At 41.0% G+C, this 20,593-nt stretch overlaps 1 protein-coding gene across 1 annotated transcript; it reads left to right on the forward strand.

Moving 5' to 3' along the window:
• The first annotated feature begins 853 nt into the window (after nucleotides 1–853).
• On the forward strand, nucleotides 854–19,634 carry camk1db (calcium/calmodulin-dependent protein kinase 1Db). The gene is made up of 11 exons (XM_028585763.1): nucleotides 854–1,585; nucleotides 9,953–10,084; nucleotides 11,149–11,223; nucleotides 13,829–13,967; nucleotides 14,292–14,418; nucleotides 14,656–14,731; nucleotides 16,166–16,278; nucleotides 16,742–16,820; nucleotides 17,556–17,643; nucleotides 17,758–17,920; nucleotides 18,346–19,634. The coding sequence occupies exons 1-11, from the start codon at nucleotides 1,491–1,493 to the stop codon at nucleotides 18,495–18,497; spliced, it is 1,239 nt and encodes a 412-aa protein (XP_028441564.1). The 5' UTR covers nucleotides 854–1,490; the 3' UTR covers nucleotides 18,498–19,634.
• The last annotated feature ends 959 nt before the right edge of the window (nucleotides 19,635–20,593 follow it).

Genomic DNA, 20,593 nt, shown 5'->3' on the forward strand with positions numbered 1-20,593 from the left:
GCAGGTGCTCTGGACTGATGAGTCAAAATTTGAAATATTTGGCTGTAGCAGAAGGGCTGTAGAGCGGTACAATAATGAGTGTGAAGCATGGTGGAGGTTCCTTGCAAGTTTTGGGTTGCATTTCTGCAAATTGAGTTGGAGATTTGGTCAGGATTAATGTTGTCCTCAATGCTGAGAAATACAGGCAGATACTTATCCATCAGGCAATACCATCAGCGAGGCGTATGATTGGCCCCAAATTTATTCTGCAGCAGGACAACGACCCCAAACATACAGCCAAGGTCATTAAGAACTATCTTCAGCGTAAAGAAGAACAAGAAGTCCTGGAAGTGATGGCATGGCCCCCACAGAGTCCTGATCTCAGCATCATCGAGTCTGTCTGGGATAACATGAAGAGACAGAAGGATTTGAGGAAGCCTACATCCACAGAAGATCTGTGGTTAGTTCTCCAAGATGTTTGGAACAACCTACCTGCCGAGTTCCTTCAAAAACCTTATGCAAGTGTACCTAAAAGAATTGATGCTGTCTTGAAGGCAAAGGGTGGTCACACCGAATATTGATTTGATTTAGATTTCTCTTCTGTTCATTCACTGCATTTTGTTAATTGATGAAAATAAACTATTAACACTTCCATTTTTGAAAGCATTCTTAGTTTACAGCATTTTTTCATACCTGCCTAAAACTTTTGCACAGTACATGCACATTTCATACAGACAAAACATGTAGGAAAGTTTAAGGGGGCCAATAGGGTCACCTGCTGTGCATGGGCCCCTATTACACCTGGCTACGCCCCTGCCTTTAAATCCCAACTTGTGTTAAAATGAAAGCATCTATGTGTGCAACAACCAGACACAAACACGAGACTTGGTTTAAATGTGTTCTCGGTAGAAACACTGGCGCTGATCAGTCAAGCAGAGTTTCCACCGGGCCGTTGCCGTTGATTTGGTGCAATGCGAACACTTAAATCGTTCATTGTGCACGCTGTCAGATAGACAGGCAGGAGCAACAACCTCCCACTCCTCCTATTGATATAAGAACCACAGGGCGGTCGGTGGGACTCGTTGGCACACAGCAGCTCGGATGCGACTGCCGACTGTCCTCCTGCAAGTAGCCCGAGCTCAGCTCCCTGCATCGCCGCTTTGACACTGACTGGATCCCGCCCGGGGAGGAGGGGGAGAGCCTGCGTTACCCCTTCACAGTGATCTCAACAGCGGGGAAGCTCAGACTCGGAATCCGCTACGTCAAACAGATTAGTCAAATAACCTCTCGGGGTAGGACATACCTCCAATCTTTGGGGCTTGCCGTGCTGCATCCATGGGCTGAGGAGGCAACATATAGTGTGACAAATAGCCAGTAAACCTTTGGCGAAATACAGAAGTGCACTACTTTCTTTTTTTTTCTTCTTTTTTTTTTTTTGTGTGTGTCTGAGTGAGACGAGTGTGGTGATCCTCCAGCAGCGTCTCTTCTTCTCTCCCCACCCCTGGTGCGAAATGGCGAAAGAAAACGGCGAGTCCAGCGATGGATCTTGGAAAAAGCATGTCGATGATATCAAGAAGATATTTGACTTCAAGGAAGTCCTTGGGACGTGAGTAACAGGATAACGCAGCCTTACAGAAACTTTGTATCCAGTTGTGTAAATTAGCGCCAGACAACAATGACACATTGCACCGATTTAACGGAAATGAAAACCAGACTGACAGCTGTTGAATATCCGTAGAATTAACTGCTCGACACAGAGAAAAGGCCTTTTGAACTTACAGCCGTCAGAATGAGACATTTTTTCTTTTTAAATCAATTACTTTTTCAAGGAGTGGAAATAACAGTTCGTGAGACACAATAATAATGCGTGAAGTCAGACACGCGTGATGCCCCTCGTTATGTCACAGTTCATTTAAAAACTACTGCAGCTTGTTTTTATTCTTCCCCCAGGGCTGAAGCATGCACTGAAGCTACAGAACAGGCAGCCATTTATTTTGGGGTCGTTTTGTACAACATGATATATATACAACTATGACAAAGACAGCAGGGCCTATATACACAAGTGATAAAATCAGCTCCCAAATGAAGGGACCATCTGTGACGATTTAACGTTCTTGTGCTCAATCCCTTTCTTCTTAAAACAGAAGGGCATATTTTAGCCGATAAACATTATGTCTGGGATTAGAGACAGATACTAGTTTGTCCAGTAAACACTCTTATGAGAACGGCTCAGTTTCATCTGTTTATGGACCACTTTAGTTGAAGTTGCCCCCACAGAGCAGACAAATTCCTGAGTTTATTTTGGTCCTCTGTTAGTGCTGCTTGACTTCATGTCTTTTCTTCTTTTGAATAAGTTATGCTGCATAAAGAGAGCTAAGTGTTCCCCTGAATGGAAGACTCCAAACTGCTAAAGGTCTCTTGTGCTATCACACAGTATATTTCTCATTTTTCCTGCTGGTCTTTGTCCCCTAAAGACATGTCTGTCTTCTGACTGAGAGGAATTTAACGAGGTGATGTTTGTTGTTGGAAATTTGGGGAAGGGCCCTGTCCAGGAAGGGGTCTCCCTGGGGAAATATGTTTTTTTTTTTTATTTGGATTCAGAAACTAGTGTCAAATTTAGCGACAAAAAAATGGCTTCTATACTCTCTGTGTTTGTAGCTAAACTGTGAAGCTTTGTCACTTACATGATAAAACAGACACATTGTGGTTTGCTGTTGTAATATATGCAACCTCATCTTGTGTAAATGTAATAATCTGTGTTTTTTTTAATCATCTTTTCATTTTGTGCTGCTCGGCATGACCCCAGACCTGTTTTTCCTGAGGAGCAGCATCATAAAATTCTCATACAGATTGGTGATTCATAAAGCACACTTGACACTTCATCTGTTGTACTAAACAGTCAGATATTCCTACCTAGAGGCTGTTCTGATTTCCCCAAGGCCTTCGTGTGTGTGTGTGTGTGTGTGTGTGTGTGTGTGTGTGTGTGTGTGTGTGTGTGTGTGTGTGTGTGTGTGTGTGTGTGTGTGTGTGTGTGTGTGTGTGTGTGTGTGTGTGTGTGTGTGTGTGTGTGTGTGTGTGTGTGTGTGTGTGTGTGTGTGTGTGTGTGTGTGTGTGTGTGTGTGTGTGTGTGTGTGTGAAGCGCCTCTGAATAACACGAGTGAATCATTGTGATTTACTGTCCACACAACGGCCAGGTTGGAGGAACACACATCCCTCGCCCACTACTTGAGCACACATCTCCGGGGCCAGTTTGTCACTGTTTGGCCATTAGGATACATGTTGTACAGCGTCCTGATTGACTTTAGAAAGGCCCATTTACCAGTTCCTGTGTGTCTTAATCAGTGAGTGCTTTGTTACCGCACAGTAGGGTTCACAACAGGCCACCTGGGGCAGAGAAGCCCTGCAGCTTTCCTTGAGGATTAGAAATAGACAAGGAGTGTTGGCCAGAGGAAGACACATAGATTATCCTCCTCCTCCTCCTTTCAACTGTAGCTTCCTCATCAGGTCTCTCCATTGGCGTCCAAGAGGGATCATCCCTCTGCAGAGTCCTCATTCAATGCTCTTCACTCGCCAGCTGTGGAAGTACATTAACACAAGTATTAGTAAAAGTTTACTTGAGTATTTCCATTTCATATGACTTTATATTTTTACTACACTACATTTCAAAGAGGCAAATGTTGTACTTTACTTTACATTGTTTTTAGTTTTTAGTTTTTAGTACATTATGAAATATGATGCATTGTTATAGATTAAAAAAATACCCAACCGTTTAAAGTAGTTGAAATTAGCCTCACCCCCGCCAGCTACATCAATAAAATCAGTAATAATAGTCAAATATCAAACGATACAAAACTGACATGGGCCCTTCTACTGGATATCTAAGTACATTTTTATGTTTTTATTGACATGTACATTTCATTAATGCTGTGAGTACATTTTTCTGTTAATACTTAAATATTTTTTACTTATACTTTGAATGCTGGACTTTTATTTGTAATGGAGTATTTTTACATGATGCTATTGCTACTTTTATATACATGCATTCATACATTTTCCACCAATGCTGCACAGAGATATGATTTCAACAGCAGCTGGAGGCCGGACCATCTGTGTGTGAACGTTATGACTGATTAGATATTGATAGGAGTTTGGGGAGTAGGAAGCCTGCGGCGGTGTCAGTCGAGCTTTGGTCACACTTCATCCCAGAGTTTTCTTGCAGTAGCTGTCATGAGCTAATGAGATCTTTGCCACTGAAGCCGGTCCTCCCACCTCACTGCAACTTTGCCTTGTGGCTAATTTCAGAGCCTTAAGCTGCTGATACTCTGTGGAAACAAATTAAGTAGCCTGACTACAAGCACCTTTTAGAGATCCCAGTGGGCAAGTGATGTAAATGTGCAGCAGAAAGGGGGTTGCTGCTCACAGTCGGGATGTTGAGATACTTTTTACCATCATACTAGATCCGACTGATTTGAAGGATGCGCCAATTCTCTTTCTGATACTCCGAGTAGCTGCTGACACTGAGTACTGCTCCGATACCAGTTTTTCCCAATTTTAAAATCTGTGTACTTCACTGAACTCATTAGCATCATTTTTATGTCGGGTAAAATGATCATTGCTGTGGCTCTCAAATCTCAAATAACAAAAAATTGCAGAAATTGCAGCCAAAGATATGTTTGAGGTAATTTAGAAACTGTGTCTCATTTACTCATTCAGCAGTTACGAACAACATAGTCATTAATTCAGAGATTGGTTTCTGTCCACATGTTGAATGTAAATCAAACATTCACTCTCCTTTTTTAAGCTCTGTTTTTGGTCTCTACCAACTTCTGAGGGAATTGTCTGACTCTTTAGTTGGTAAATGCTCCACCGTGTTCACCAGCTAGTCGTTTACTTTGTCTGCTGTTTGGTGCTGTGCAGGTAGTGTACATCAGCGGAAGCAGCTGCCTGCTGTGGCTTAAAACTGCTGTGAGAGTGAACCAAAGCAGTAAAGATGCGGCCAGACAGCTAAACGATGGGCTGAAAGATGCTAAAATGCTCTGTAGAGCTGAGGGGGTTCTTCACTACGAGCGACCCCTATCACAATGTGATCAATTTTTAATAAAGAAATATTGCTATAGAAAAAAATATAATATTGTTATCAGCCTTTAAAATCCATTATGGTTTCATTTCTACATCATACTTAACTCAGGAAAATCACTTGAAGAATGCACATTTTATTTATTTAAATGTCATGCCTGAAAAGCAGTCCAAAAATGATGCTCTCCAGTTTCATCCTCTCTTTGTCATGTTTTTCCAGAATCCCACTTTCTGAGATTAAAGTGCCAAAGCTGTCCTCTCTTAGCTCCCACTGCAGACCACACAAAGTTTACCTACAGTACAGGCCAAAAGTTTGGACACACCTTCTCATTCAATGTGTTTCTTTATTTTCATGACTATTTACATTGTAGATTCTCACTGAAGGCATCAAAACTATGAATGAACACATATGGAATTATGTACTTAACAAAAAAGTGTGAAATAACTGAAAACATGTCTTATATTTTAGATTCCACCCTTTGCTTTTTTTGATAACTCTGCAAACCCTTGGTGTTCTCTCAATGAGCTTCATGAGGTAGTCCCCTGAAATGGTTTTCACTTCACAGGTGTGCTTTGTCAGGGTTAATTAGTGGAATTATTTCCCTTATTAATAAAAAAGCAAAGGGTGGCTACTTTGAGGAATCTAAAATATAAGACACGTTTTCATTTATTTCACACTTTTTTGTTAAGTACATAATTCCATATGTGTTCATTCATAGTTTTGATGCCTTCAGTGAGAATCTACAATGTAAATAGTCATGAAAATAAAAGGAAACACATTTGAATGAGAAGGTGTGTCCAAACTTTTGGTCTGTACTGTAATTCATGTCACTTGAAACTGCAAGTTTATGATTCTTTTTGCCATCAAAGAAGAAAATTACCCTTTTTTGTGTTTGATATTAATAAATAAACTGGCTCTACATTAGATATTAAACCAACCCTGGCTCTAACAAAGCCCTACTCTTTCTGAAACACAGCTCGCGTAGAGACTAGTTGGGTCCTTGATGCAGTGAAAATGGCAGCTAGGCAACTAGAATGATGGAAGTCCTTGGTTGCTCCCTCTGAAGAAGACACTGCCTACTTCCCACCACCACCACTGTCCTCCAGCTACATTCACTGTGGGTGGAGATAGTTTGTCATTGACCATAATGATGGAGAGTCAAAGATGAGTTTCCATTTGTATTCATGTCCATGTCACCACCAGTGAATACCTAAAAAGCTATAGTATACTATCCACTGCACTCAGGGAGTTAAAATGTACCAGACTGCCCTGAAAAGCACAAGAAGCAATAATCACCCTTATTAAAATAATTTGGCTTCTCTCCGATGGGCTGATATGTAGCTTTAGACAGATTTCTGCCGAACATTTCCCTTTAAGTGATAGATATTTATTTATATCACTCTATAAACTGACCATCTTTCTCTGTTTGGTCAACAGTCTGAAGTGCACATTCCTGGAAAGTAGTCCCAGGTCCAGTGTGTTGTTGGGAAATGGTTTCCAGCTTTGGTCGTTGGGACTGTGAGAGCTTCTGGATTTCATTCTAGTCGTATTATTGGAGTTGCTGTACCTCCGCAGCACCAGATCAATGCTGTTTACTACTTGGAAGGACTGAAAACCAGTGTTAAGGACCAGAGATGAGTATCTCAAGTACAATTTTGAGGTATTTGTACTTTACTTGAGTGGTACCATTTTACGCAACCATTTTATGAATCTGAAAAATTAGAAAATAGTGAAAAATGCCCATAAGAATTTCCTTAAAACGAAGGGTGACGTGTTTGAATTACTTGATTTGTCACATCAACACTTAAAAACCTAAGAATATCTAGTTTAATCTCAAATAGGACAAAGAAAAGTAACCTATTCTCACATTTGAGATGTTTGGGATTTTTTCTTGAAAAATAGTTTTAATTAATCAGTGAAATGGAGTATTGTTGTGTCACTACCTTTACTTATTTAAAGGATGTGGCCTTCTAAAGATTCTTTACAGCAAACATGGAAAACTGATCCTTGAAGAGAGAGGCCAGTATTCCAGATGGTGATGATGACAATAATAACGTGCATATTGCAGAAAGTAGTGCCTGTTAGTTAGAAACGGTGTCATTTTCACATAGTTTGTCCAGCTGACACTACAGTTTACAAAACTCTGAGTAGACCAAGTAGCGTATCACAGTCGATCAGATGGTGGTGTGAAGTCTGTTTTAAAAATAATTTTTTTGTGTAACTGTCTGCTGCCAGCACAACTTTTATTACCAAATTTGAGAGATCTTAGATAAATGTGTACAATTATGTTTTCTGTACAATGATTCTGACGACAGATTATTTTTCATACTCATGAATAGTAGAACTAGTGACGGTCCCAATCTGGTTGTATCTTTTTTCTGTTTGCTCTCCCCGTATTATAATTACTTTTAAAACTGTAATTTTTACCTGCAGTTTTTAAAAGCATAGATTATATCATCGATCATGTTTTTCATTTAAAGCTGTCATTGCACCGTTAACGGGGGACTTTGAACACATTAGGTCACAGCGGTGATCGCTCTACCTGGATTATTAAGTCTGGCTTTTCCATCCCATGTGTTGCGTAACGGGCCGCTGTAATGCATCTTACACAACATGATTCAGTGTGATTACTCAGCAACACCACGATACAGGGAATGTCAATAAGCCAGCCTCAGTTGCCGGGACCACCACCTCTTCCATCTAAAACACTTCTCCTCTCCTCTCTTGTCAACTGTGACCCCTCATTTACATAATCGCCAAAGGACAACCAGCTGAGGTCGCGGCCTGAAAAAGTTGTCAGGATGATGGTTTGATACACGGCTTCACTTTGCATCAGACGCAGGTTTCACACACAGCACATTTCACATTAGTCAGGTGTGGGTGTGGGTGTGGGTGTGTGTGTTCAGACATTGCAACGTTTGTTTCCTGTGAATTAGCAGTTGATAGCTTGAATGCTTGCAGCACAGTCGGTCATGCTTCATGCATTGACGGAGCAAGAGAAGTCACAGGATTCTGTCATTCACAGGAAGTGATGTTGTCAATGTGGGGAGCAGGGGGACAGAAATGGTGCTACACTCTCTAACCACTCTGTCAGTGAGTTCACAGGTTTCCTGTGGTTTTCATCATGATGTATTGTATCTCATGTTGCAGAAAGCGTGCTCTGAAAAACACGGAAGAAAAAAACCATGCTCAGCTCAGCGTGCTGGTGGGGGAATTTTGTACTTCTAATGTCCACACAGCAGGAGAATTTGGTCGCATGCGCTGAATAGAAATGATGCTCATTGTCCTCACGGCAACAGCTGCAGTGGGAAGATAGTGCTGTAACGGGCCTGCAAGTAGTCCACCAACTTCCTCACTTACACAAGCCCTTGAATTTACATATTGTCCCACATCATGTGTCGGAATGAGGTCAAAGTCAGAAGGGCGTACGCTTCAAGCCCTCTCAGTTCTGTTTGTTTGAGTGTGTTCCACCTCATCACACCTGGGGCTGGGCTCCGTGTCCAGGTAGTGTTTGTGCACAGTTGCTTATGTGTTGTGGCTCTGACTGACCCTCCCCCGCCCCCAGTATGATGGTGGATTGAGGGATTAGCATGGATTTGATGGCCTCGTGGGATTTAGTGCAGCTAGTGGCACGGAGTTTAGAGCCCGTTGGGAGGGATTGATTACACTTTGAGAACATAATGGCCCTTCTGATGTTGGCCATCTTGCTTTTTGTAAGGTGGTGGATCACTTAAGGTGTATTTCTTTAAGTCACTTTTGCATAACTGATGAGTATCCAACGAGACACTAATTTCTGCAATTAAACCTTTTGTCAGAAAAGGAGGAAACAAATGCAGCAGGCAGATCGCTGCCATTTTATTATTTTCTAGGCTTGTCCTTTTTTCATTTTGGCAAGAGATTACCGGTACTAAAGAGATAATGATGGGTTAGAAGTTGATTGCTCTTTTGTTACATTATACACGTGGCAACATCACAGATAAATGTTTTTTTCCGAGCTTCAGAAACAAAGGTAGCCAACTTGTAAGCATTAAAATTACAGACATGTTATTAAATATATTCTTAACTCATCATAATGACAATAGTAAAGAAAATGTGATTCATTCTCAACTTCTCCTAATTCGCATATCTCTCTCTCTCTCTCTCTCTCTCTCTCTCTCTCTCTCTCTCTCTCTCTCTCTCTCTCTCTCTCTCTCTATAATTCAGTTTCCTCAAAAACCGCACAAGGCTCTGTAGCTACCTATGGCGAGTTGTGTGATTTACTCCAAAGAAAAACTATCGTCTTATGATTTCACATTTTTACCTTATGGATTCAGGAATCCAACCCATATTACCCTGAAGAGCCAAAATAGGAGCAAATCTATGAACGCCCATAAAACAGTGTGCAGCTCTGATAAAAAGCCAAAGAGTTGATAAATAATTAATGAATTGGAGTAGAACATAAGCACTCCAAAAAACACTGAAAATCACGCTACCTGCTCAGCGAGATTTATTAAGGTGGACTGAATTCTGTATCATAGCAACAGATACAGATTGCTTAAGCAAATATTCCCTTAATTCTGTATTTGTTTTTAAAGGCTCTCATGTATGGAGACAGATGGTCTGAGGAAGACACGCTATGTGCCGTCCTAAATGGGTGTTTTTTAGAGGTTTTAAAAGTGTTTGCCGTGCTTTTGGCTGCACACGAGCACCAAGCGTAAGCTAACACAGATGGCTGTTGGCCATAGTCAGGGACTTTAGCCAGTTCTCAGTAAATATTCACAATATGCTGTTTGTGTACTCTGACCGGTCTGCCTCTGAGAGCCCTCTATCTACTTTCTGACGATTTTCTGTGTCAATATTGACTGAACGCATATAAAGCAGGACTAACATGTTTCTGTTTCTCTTTCTCTCTTGCAGGGGTGCGTTTTCTGAAGTGGTGATGGCTCGGGAGAAGGCCACCGGAAAGATGGTTGCAATCAAGTGCATCCCGAAAAAAGCGCTGAAGGGAAAGGAGACGAGCATCGAAAATGAAATTGCTGTGCTTAGGAAGTATGTACCGCATAACTGAGCTGCGGGGGAGTTTGCACAAGAAGAACACCAGGGTCACCACCTCGTGGCGTCCTCGGGGAAGCGCTAGTGTGTCTCTCCTCTCGGAGTAATGACTCAGAGTTAAGATGCTGGTGCCGCTCAGTTTATTTAACAGCCATTGTTAGGCTTAAGTGACTTCCTTGTCAAATCTCATCTATCCACCATTTTGGATCTTCACAGTGTACTCGCACACACTCGCACACATACACAGGGTATGACAGGATTACTCTGACACCAGGTGACACTCCATCCTCCCCCAGGGCCTGATGGGTAATTCCCCTGAGAAGCTCAGTTATCAGTCACTTTTGAAGTGAGCACGACAGTTGTTGTTGGGTGTAGTTGCCTGGTTACAGTTGCTATCCCTGACTTTCTCCCTTTTATTTTTTTTTCTTTTCTCGCTGTCTTGATTTCTCATCCCTTTTTCTCCCTTTCTTCATACTCTTACTCAGTCTAACAGCCCTCAAACTGCAACCTCATTTTGGTTCTGGAGTTCGTTCTGAAAGAAAGTTGTGAAGGTTGTTTAGTCCTTTGAGACTCTTCCCGCCTCCTCCTCTTCCACCCCCACCTTTTCCTTTTCAGCCACCTGCCCTTGTGAACACGTTCTGTCAGCTGCATATCTCCTGGCAGAGTTTTTTTTTTTTTTTTTTTTTTTTTTATTAAATTAAAACCTTGTGTGGTTGCTTGGACACAGGCTCCCAGCATCTTCTTTAGGTGCTCCTGCAGACGGGGGTTGCCGCTTCATGACTCGAATTGATTAGCATCCTCTAAGAATCACCCCTCCTCCCTCGCTCTCCAATCACACACAAAAGGTTTCTCCCTTGTGTGAAGGATACAAGCGTGAACATACACATGTGCACAAGCACACACAGACGAGGCAAAAAATGATAAAGCGAAAGAACTCTTCAGTTGGCAGGGCATCATTTAAAAAAAAAAAGAAAAGGCTAATTGCACCTCATTTGTGGCCTGTGCTGAAATGAACAGAGGCTGACAGCAAGCAAAGTGAATTTTCTGTCCTCCCTCTGCAGGATAAAGCATGAGAATATCGTGGCTCTGGAGGACATCTACGAGAGCTCAAACCACCTGTACCTCATAATGCAGCTGTAAGTACATCAACCCACCACGTTGTTTATTTAGGTCAGCTCTTTGTCTCTCATTCGGCCGGTCATTTTGATAATGTGTCTTTTTTTTGCTTGAATAAGCTTCTGTAATGTCCTTGAAGCATTTTTACCCTCCGATGAATGTCTGAGTGAATGCAGTGATTATTTTAAAGGTGAACGAGATATTACAAAATATGTTTTTCCGAGGGTTAGATAAGAAGATTGATGCCACTCTCATATCTGCCTGTGGCAGAGGTCATGTGGACGACTAGCCCCCGTTTGTTCCTTTCAGGTATTATTATTATGATTATTATTATTATTATTATTATTATATTCGAGTCACAGAGCTAAGCTCTGTTTTTCAAAACATAAATACCCGGTGATCTTTGAAAAACCCAGAAGGTCATTTAAAATCACATTACAGTTCTGAAGGTATTTCTGGGATCCTCACAGACTCTTCTACCCATCTGGATGCAAAAATACTCATCCGCTGCATGATACAAAAGATTTGTATGGTAGCCAGAAATTACACGTGCTAAGCTAACTTTCTCCTGGTCCAGCTTCATATTCATCTTACAGACATGAGCGAGGTTATTGAACTTCTCGTCAAATTCTTGGCAACAAGGGAATTAGGATATTTACTTTACGCTCTTAAAGCTTGAGCTTGCGTTGAGGTTGTTAGAGCTGTTGATTCTATTTAATGGTCATTTGAGGATGTGGTCCAAAGTGTTGTTTATGTTGCAATATCTTGTTAAATGTATTTCAGTCAGTGTATGTCTAAAAACCTCTTTGCTGTTTTCCTGTGTGGTATATGTCGTCATGATTTCAGAGACCTTTCCCCTCACCACATAATTTCAGTCTTTGTGACTAATGCACCAACAATTTAAGCAACGATTATCTGCCCTCGTTGTACCTCTGCCTTGAAGTCTCACTTCTAAAACGGTTATAGGCAGACAGTCAGCCTTGAAAGCAAGCACATTTTCAGAATTGATGCTCAACTTAATATGAGTCACTTACTTACTGTCATTGCACTTTAAAGTAGTTGAGAGGAATTGCTGGTTGCAATCAATCAGTTGCAAACACTTAAAAGTTAAATAATGTAACGAAGGGTCAAGTCTCAAAAGTCTTGATGACATAACACAACTGAATTTGTAAAAACAAAGTAGATTTAGATTTATTGTCCAAGAGGGATATTTGTTTTCATAGACAGCACACAGAAACATACATATGCAGTATACACACAGCAACATACAGATAGCAACATGTATATGTACACATGTTAACATACAGATACACAGTAGGCAGCACACAATCTTAATGTATACATTAATTCAATAAACCACAACCGTGTCAGCGAGGCAGATTGTTCAGGGTTGCCATTGCAGAAAGAACAAAACTCCAGCTAAAGCGAGCTCTTCTCCATTTCTTTTAATTTTTTTTATATTTTTGAACATACAAACACAATTGAACAAGATCAAAAAGCCTCTCCCACCCCCCCATCCTCTTCGGTCTCGAGGAAAACAAAAACAGAAATCCCACCTTGCCTGGTGCTCGCCCTCCTCTACTTCTTGTGATGTTGAGGTCATTAGGACTGATACTTGTGCTGCTACGTTTTTCCACAGGTCTATAGTCGATGATTTGGCTTTGTTAATCCTTGCTGTAGAGAGCTCAAGCATAACTATGTCAAGAAAATACGCCAACCATTGTTTTATACAAAACAAGTGGGTGGGTGGGTGGGTGGGGGGGAGCCAGCGTTGAGCTATCATTTTCTTGATTGCGGTTGTGCCGGCTAGCGCTCTTCTCCATTTTAAGTGTTCTGAATATCAGGCCAGTTAGGAGTAATGTGAAGTGTTGGTTTGGGGGGAGGGTGATCGTTGTCATTTGATATTGTGAGTGCTAGGTGTGTGCTGACTCAGTGGTTTATATCCAGTAGACTGAGTGTGGGAAGGCAGATGATTTAGGAGGCAGTGCGTCTAAGGCTGGTAAGAAATTGGAAATGGTTAACATGGTGAAGATGCACAGGGAACAGGACAGCAGGATGGGTTGAATTATATTTTGTAAAGCAACAACAGGAGGTGAGTAGCAACAGCACTGGGTAATTTAACAACACTGTAAACTACAGCTGCAAAATGACATAAGACATTTCTATTATTTTGTCCATCCCATGTACTGTTGTGTACCAGTGTCATTGTTGTGTCTCTAAACAATAAATAACTGGAATTATTTGGACAAGTGTTTTGATCAGTAAACCATTTACTAGAGAAATGCAGGTGTGGAAATACATATTTTTAAGGAGGATGTTTTAGAGTTTGGGGGATCAGATCATTTTGGTGCAGGATCTGGGGTTGAGTGCAGGTACATATGGCTACAGAAGTAAGAAAACATTGCGTTTATAAAGTGGACAAAAAAACATCCTTCTGTGGTTCCCCATGTTATTTTTTACTGCAGATGTAGTTCTCCCATGTAAGTTAACTTGGCTGGCAGCTAAGGCAAATATTAGTGTCCACATGAAATTAATCATTTGTAATTAGGTAATCTACTAATATTCGATGAATATACCACTTAAAAGTAAAGTGTCATTAGATAAACCTGTCTTGTGTGCTGACAGGGTGTCTGGAGGTGAGCTGTTTGACCGCATCGTAGAGAAAGGTTTCTACACAGAGATGGATGCCAGTCGGCTCATTCGACAGGTTTTGGATGCAGTCAACTATCTGCACTCTATGGGCATAGTGCACAGAGACCTAAAGGTACAAAATCCAATACAAGCGCTGAAAATGTTTAGTCACTCATGGAGGAGAACTCTTCACATTTACAAAGAGGGGATATCCCTGCTATTTAACCTGCGTGAGCGCTTCATGAGGATCACCCACAGAGATTAAATGTTGGGGATTTTCCTTCTTGGTAAAACTGATGAAGCCTCTTGGATGAGCCGTAAACTTCCCCCAACTCTTGACTGACAAATCCAGGGGATTTATTTTCATGTTTTGTCTTTATATATTTTACCCCATGGATGATTGAAATGAACACACACACACACACACTTTCTTTACCTCTTTTCCTCTCATTTCCAGCCTGAGAACCTGCTGTACTTCAGTCCCCATGATGAATCAAAGATCATGATCAGTGACTTTGGCTTGTCAAAGATGGAGGGAACAGGTGACGTGATGGCCACCGCCTGTGGGACTCCAGGATACGTGGGTGAGGACGCCCTCTGAGCTCTGGAAACTTCCCCCGAGCTAATTAGATGCGATAGTTGGCTAAACATGATTTAATCTAATCTGCCAGTAGCCGCAGGTCAGCCTTAGCCATCTGCTACGGGCAAACCAACAAACATTTACATTCTTCTTCAGCCTCTGTGTCATGGTTGAAAACTGTTTGCATTGTTTCACTATTTTTTTCTGACCACGTTTTAAAAAAATAATTTAATTGTTCCAGCTCCTGAGGTTTTAGCTCAGAAGCCCTACAGTAAAGCTGTGGACTGCTGGTCTATTGGGGTCATCGCTTATATTCTGTAAGTGCTCCCTTTTTAAATATGAATATGTTTAACTGAAGCTTATTTTGTCTGTGTTTGATAGCTTGATTCTCATGTATTTTTTTAAAAACTTTTATCTAAACAGGAAGCCCAGAAACCACAAGCAAAACCTCATTGACATTAAAAACCTTTTTATCAAGAGTGTGATCAACAAAGGGAGCAAAGTTAGAGTTACAAACAAACCTCATAAAACTGATAACAAGACTGGAATTGAATGAGTCTACAGCCATGCTAGCTCTGTGAGGCTGTACTTAGCATGTTAGCATGTTTAGCAGGTAGACTACAGCGTGTCCGAAATTCATAGTACTACTATTACATACTGATTCTAAGACGTTTTTTTTAGTGTGTAGTGCATTCACACTAGTAGCCTATTAAATCTTGGGGAAACATTTTGCATGTCTACTTGTGAAGTTCAGTTGGCAGTTTGATCAACAACTGACATCACACATATTGTATAATTCCCTGTATCAAATAAGTGTCTGATATTTTTGAATATTAACTGTAAACGGTATACTATGAGGATTAGTATGTAGTAGCTTATATACTGTATAGAATTAGTATGTAGTAAGCATTTGGAACACGTATTTCATTAATTGGGTTAGCATGCTAACATTGGCTAATTAGCGCTAAACACGAAGTACAGCTGAGGTTGATGGGAATGCCATTGGTTTTGCAGGTATTTGGATATAAATCAAAGTATTGGACAACTTTAAATTTGAAATTTGAACTGATGATGAACTAGATGAAATGTTAAGGGATCACCAAAATAATTCCAAATTCATCCTGAGACAATACCTCTTAAAAACAACATAAAAGCAGTTTCAAACCATCAAACCTGAAACAAATCCAGATTCTAATTTACACCATTTGATCGTAGTCTGAGTGAATCCCACAGCTACTGTTCCTATTTTACAGAGTCTGTAAAGCTTTAAGTGGAAAGTGTTACACGATGCTGCCAAATGCATTAAGTGGTGATGCTCGTTAGCAAAAAGAAAATCCCTGGAGTCATTATACATTTGTTAGGTATGAGGAATTTTAAGGTAATTAAGTGGAAGAGTTTCTGAAGCCCTCACAAATGAGCTGTTGTTTTTTATGGAATAATTTAGACTGTTCCATAGTCAAGATGACAATTTTAATATACAACATGAATTGATGTTGTAGATTTGCATTTTGCATGTCATGTTTTTCCAATATCATATGTAAATGGGTTGTTTTTGTCTTAGTATTCATGTAGTCTCTATAATCCCTCTGAATTTCCCCCCTTTGCATGCTATATGAAAAATCAAACTGCCAGTGAATGAGATTAGGCCACAGCAAATCCTCTTTAGATTTGGGTTAAAGTTTCTAACATCAGATGGATGACTGCATTCACACAGGCTGTTGTTGTGTAATCATCCATCTTCATCTTCCCAGGCTGTGTGGTTACCCTCCTTTCTATGATGAGAATGATTCAAAGCTCTTTGAGCAGATTCTCAAGGCAGACTATGAGTTTGACGCACCATATTGGGATGACATATCAGACTCCGGTGAGCTGTGATGTGTATGTGTTTGTTTGTCTGTGTGTGTGCATACACTGTTTTTAGAATATAAGAGGCAAGATGACATGTCCTAGATAGTCTTGTAATCAACATACTAAAATGAAAAATGTGTCTTTTATGGGCACACATACAGTTCAACAAATTACATTACTTTAGTATTTTCTTGGGTTTAAACATTCTTTTAAGAAAATTCTTCTGGTAATCAGCTACATCTTATACGCTACACAACTACTGAAATACTCTCTGGTTCCTCCTTAAAAATTGAAATAATAAACTGGGCTTTAGTATCTGTGCTGTCTCAGAACATCATCTCTATTTTTTTTCTATAATTACTACTAAATTACATGGTTCTTTGCAGGACCTGTTTTAGGAAAGTTGTTGCAGGACCCTTTGCTGTTCCAGCGTATATAACATATTTTCATGTTTTTGACCTTTTCATTTCCCTTTGCAGCCAAAGACTTCATCAGCTGCCTAATGGAAAAGGACCCAGAAAAGAGATTCATCTGTGACCAGGCTCTTCAGCACCCTTGGTGAGAAATTAACCACCGCTACACTGCACCCCAACCAGACAATCACAGAGAACCACACACTTCTTGGTGCGATTAAACAACAGTATGACGCAGATTGCCAGGCTTACGCATTTGTCATGGAGAGCATGTCCTCCCACTGTCATCTGTCGCCATGGCTCCGAGCCACGATCCCACCTCTGCTTGGCACCGCCAGCCCTAAGAGAGAAATCTGCTGAATAAATGGTTGCCAATTAGTGGCTGGCGTCCTGAAGGATCCTTGAAGAATGTGGAAGCTTTAATGAACAATTAGGATGTCTTCCCAGGCCTGAGCCGGAGCTTATGAGAGCGAGAAGGGCTGGGCTGCTGTCTCTGGCTGAGGTGGCCAATATGAATAGGTCTGCTAGCCATTAATGGGCCTTTTGGGTCCTGGGCAGGTGGTCCCTCTGATACAAATATGTGGTTTGTGACACCAGCAACAGGTCATAACCGAAAGAAATGGCTTTCATTGACAAAGTTTCATACAGAGATATTAAGATGAATGTGACAGAAAGTGATGCAGTGTGTGAGCTCCTGCAAAAACATTGGCCCATCACTGTTTTAGCAGAATGAAAATAAATGATCCAAGCAAATACGAAAACAGCATGAGGACGATTCCCAGAGGTTTATATAATATATGTAAACCATTTGGGTAATGCTGTGTTTGTATGTGTAAATTGTTATTTACATGCTCTAAAATAACTTGACTTTAATTTTCAGGATTGCTGGAGACACTGCTCTCTGCAAGAACATACATGAATCAGTCAGTCGACAGATGCGGAAGAACTTTGCCAAAAGCAAATGGAGGGTGAGCACACAAGACTTATCAGATATTACTAAAAACACAATATTCTCTATCTTTTTGAATTGCAAACACAGTGGTTTGTCTGTACATTTGTCTGTTTACACCCTCTTTTTACAGCAAGCTTTTAATGCGACGGCTGTGATCCGCCACATGAGACGCCTGCAGCTGGGCACCAGCTTTGGCAGCAGCATTCACAACGCCAACTCAGTTTCCAACCCTCAGAGTCGTGCTCCAGCCAAGAGCCAGTCTGTGGATTGTGCCCCGCTCTCCCTGGAGGACTGTGAGTGACACTTCAGATGTCTCTGTAGACATAAACATGTCCAAGTTTTAATGCCGCACTCAGCCCAGCTCTGTCAACTCTGCTGCCCTCTTCTTTGAGTAACATTTGTATATAACCACAGTGCTGGGTTGTTTCAGGAAACTATTAATAACTATTTTCAGTAAAGTATTAACAGATGGCCTTGGCATTGGGATACACCTAATCAGAAAGAAATAGAGAAAAAGTCAGAAAGTAGAGGAAGCATACTGGTGCCATAACACACAAACACACACAGTGGTTTTGGTCTTTTCATAGGATTTGTTGACGTTAATCAAAACACAGAACATTTCCAGACTTATCCTTTAACTTGTATTTTTTCCAACTTGTCAAATAAAACTCGAATTCAGACATGCAACTCTTTGCTGAAACTATATTTTCTCCCACAGGTCCTCCAATAGAACCTTTGCCCTCTGCTGTTAAAGTGTACAATCAGGACTCTGATGCCTCTTCTCCTGTACGAGAGGAACCATCTGTGGTGGCCGAGCCACCGCGGCCACGACCCTCCACTGTTACAGTTATCCACACTGGGACTAAATGACGCCAGGTTCCGCGGGAGGTGAGCTGGGAGACCACAGAGCTTTGAGATGGGATACAACCAACCCAGGCCTCAACGTCGTCGCCCAGTTCGCCCATCCTGCAACCTCCCATCTGATTCTGCCAACCACGGGAGGAATTTGAGGAGCGTTGGCTCCGCTCCATTTACCATGGCTCAGCACGGCACCCCCGTTGCTTCCCTTCCCACTGTCATACAGACCTGGAAGTACAGAGGGGAAGATGCTCACCAGAAGTTATTGTGGAAACCATGTTCAGCCTGGATCATGGTTGTCTGGCAGATAAACGAGCAGCTGGGAAGTGCCACACTAAAGGGAACTCTTTATTGAAGCTGCTATCAGTTTTGACTGTGAGCGTATTGAGAAAAGGACGCTCCATTGTATGCCTTTTGTAAATATCTTGCCTGGAAATGTTGAGTGGAATCATGTTATGCAAGTGAAATATAAGCTTCAAGCTGTGGTAAATAATTGTGACATCTTCTGCACTCTGAACTTCTTGTTGTTTTGACAGCTCTTCTTAATTTGCTGTGGTATTTGCTACAATGGCTCCCAACAGTGTGACATATGTGTGTTATCGCTCTCTCTTTGCTTTTAAAGTGTGCAGACAGGAAATACGAGCAGGGCGGTGTGCTTCAATCACGGCTGTGATCGCTGAGAGGGCTGGTGCATTGCGCTTATGTATTGGATAATTTATTTTCTTACAGTATATTATTTTGGAAGAAATGTGTTAAGTGTTATAAGACTGGACTGGAAAGCTATTGAATTGGATGATAAAGATACAGTATCTAATAGTTGTTACTTTGTAATTGCTATTTTATTTGAATTCATTTTTTGACGTGACTGTGAAGTCCTCCTTGGCCACAGGAGGGCAACCACGTGTTGTTGCTGTGTGACCAGTTCTCAGGGATGTGCTCCAACATGAAGCCAACCAAACCCTTCTCACTGCTAATGAGGATGTTGATGGTGATAGTTGAAAAGGTAAACCTCCTGCATATTATTCTAACGTGCCATTGGGAGAGTTCGATTGATGGTTTATTTCTTTGAATCCATCATTATTGACAGTATGAGTGTAATGTAACTTGTACTTAAATGGATTGTTTTCCCTTTAAAAACGTTGACTTACATTTGGATTTAAAGAAAGTGTTTGTCAGTGAAGTGCACAGTTGTGTCTGCAGTAAAAATGTAAAATGACAAATGAATGCAAACGTATCTAGATAACGATTGCTCCCATTGCAGAAATCATCAAATCAGTACTTTACTGTTCAGTAGTTGTACTATCGTGCTCTGCTTCCTCTCATGAAGCGGCTGGTCTGAGGACAGCTCACTTACTCTGTGTTTAATCACTGTGTTTTCATACACTCCTGTTGAATTTAGCAGAAAGACTCTTTCTCCTTTTCTCCTCCGCTCACTCTCTAGAGCAGAGAGCTTCAACAGGGGGTCGGGGACCCGTAGGGGGTCCTCAGAGTTGCTGCAGGGGCCACCAAATTATTGTTCAATAGTTTAAAAAAAATATTAAAATTAAGATATGTCTGAAAATATACATGAACATGAATCCAACATGTTATTTAGTTAGTTAACCCTAAGGATTCACTGTGCCACATTTTAACATTAAAACATGATGTAGAAATATATGAATATGTCAACAATTATTTTAGTAGCTTAGTATTGTATGCACCATTAAAAAGGTATGTGTAAAGGCTTCAGGCAGCCCTACACGTTATTGTAGGCCCAGTTTAATATATATATATATAGGTCCCTGCTTCATCTTTCTTTTTCAGCTGAGGGGTCCTTGCATAGACAACGTTGAAGACCCCTGCTCTAGAGACTTTCACACAAAGAAGAGAAGGGACCGGTCTTTGCGTTTTCTCTGTGGTACTTCTATTTTCTTTTAACTCACTCAACATGAATGGTTAAAAAAAAAAAAGAACACTCTACCAGAACATGCCCAATACCGAGGGCTTTGCCATCTTCAATTATCTAGAAATGTTGTGGTGAATATTGACATCTACGTACTGTAAATACAAATCTCAATACAGTTTGTGCTTGGGTTTTGAGTATTTATTTTTGTCTTCCCTATATCCCC

The sequence above is a fragment of the Perca flavescens genome, chromosome 8, assembly GCF_004354835.1.
Source record: "Perca flavescens isolate YP-PL-M2 chromosome 8, PFLA_1.0, whole genome shotgun sequence".
NCBI classification, from domain to species: Eukaryota; Metazoa; Chordata; class Actinopteri; order Perciformes; family Percidae; genus Perca; species Perca flavescens.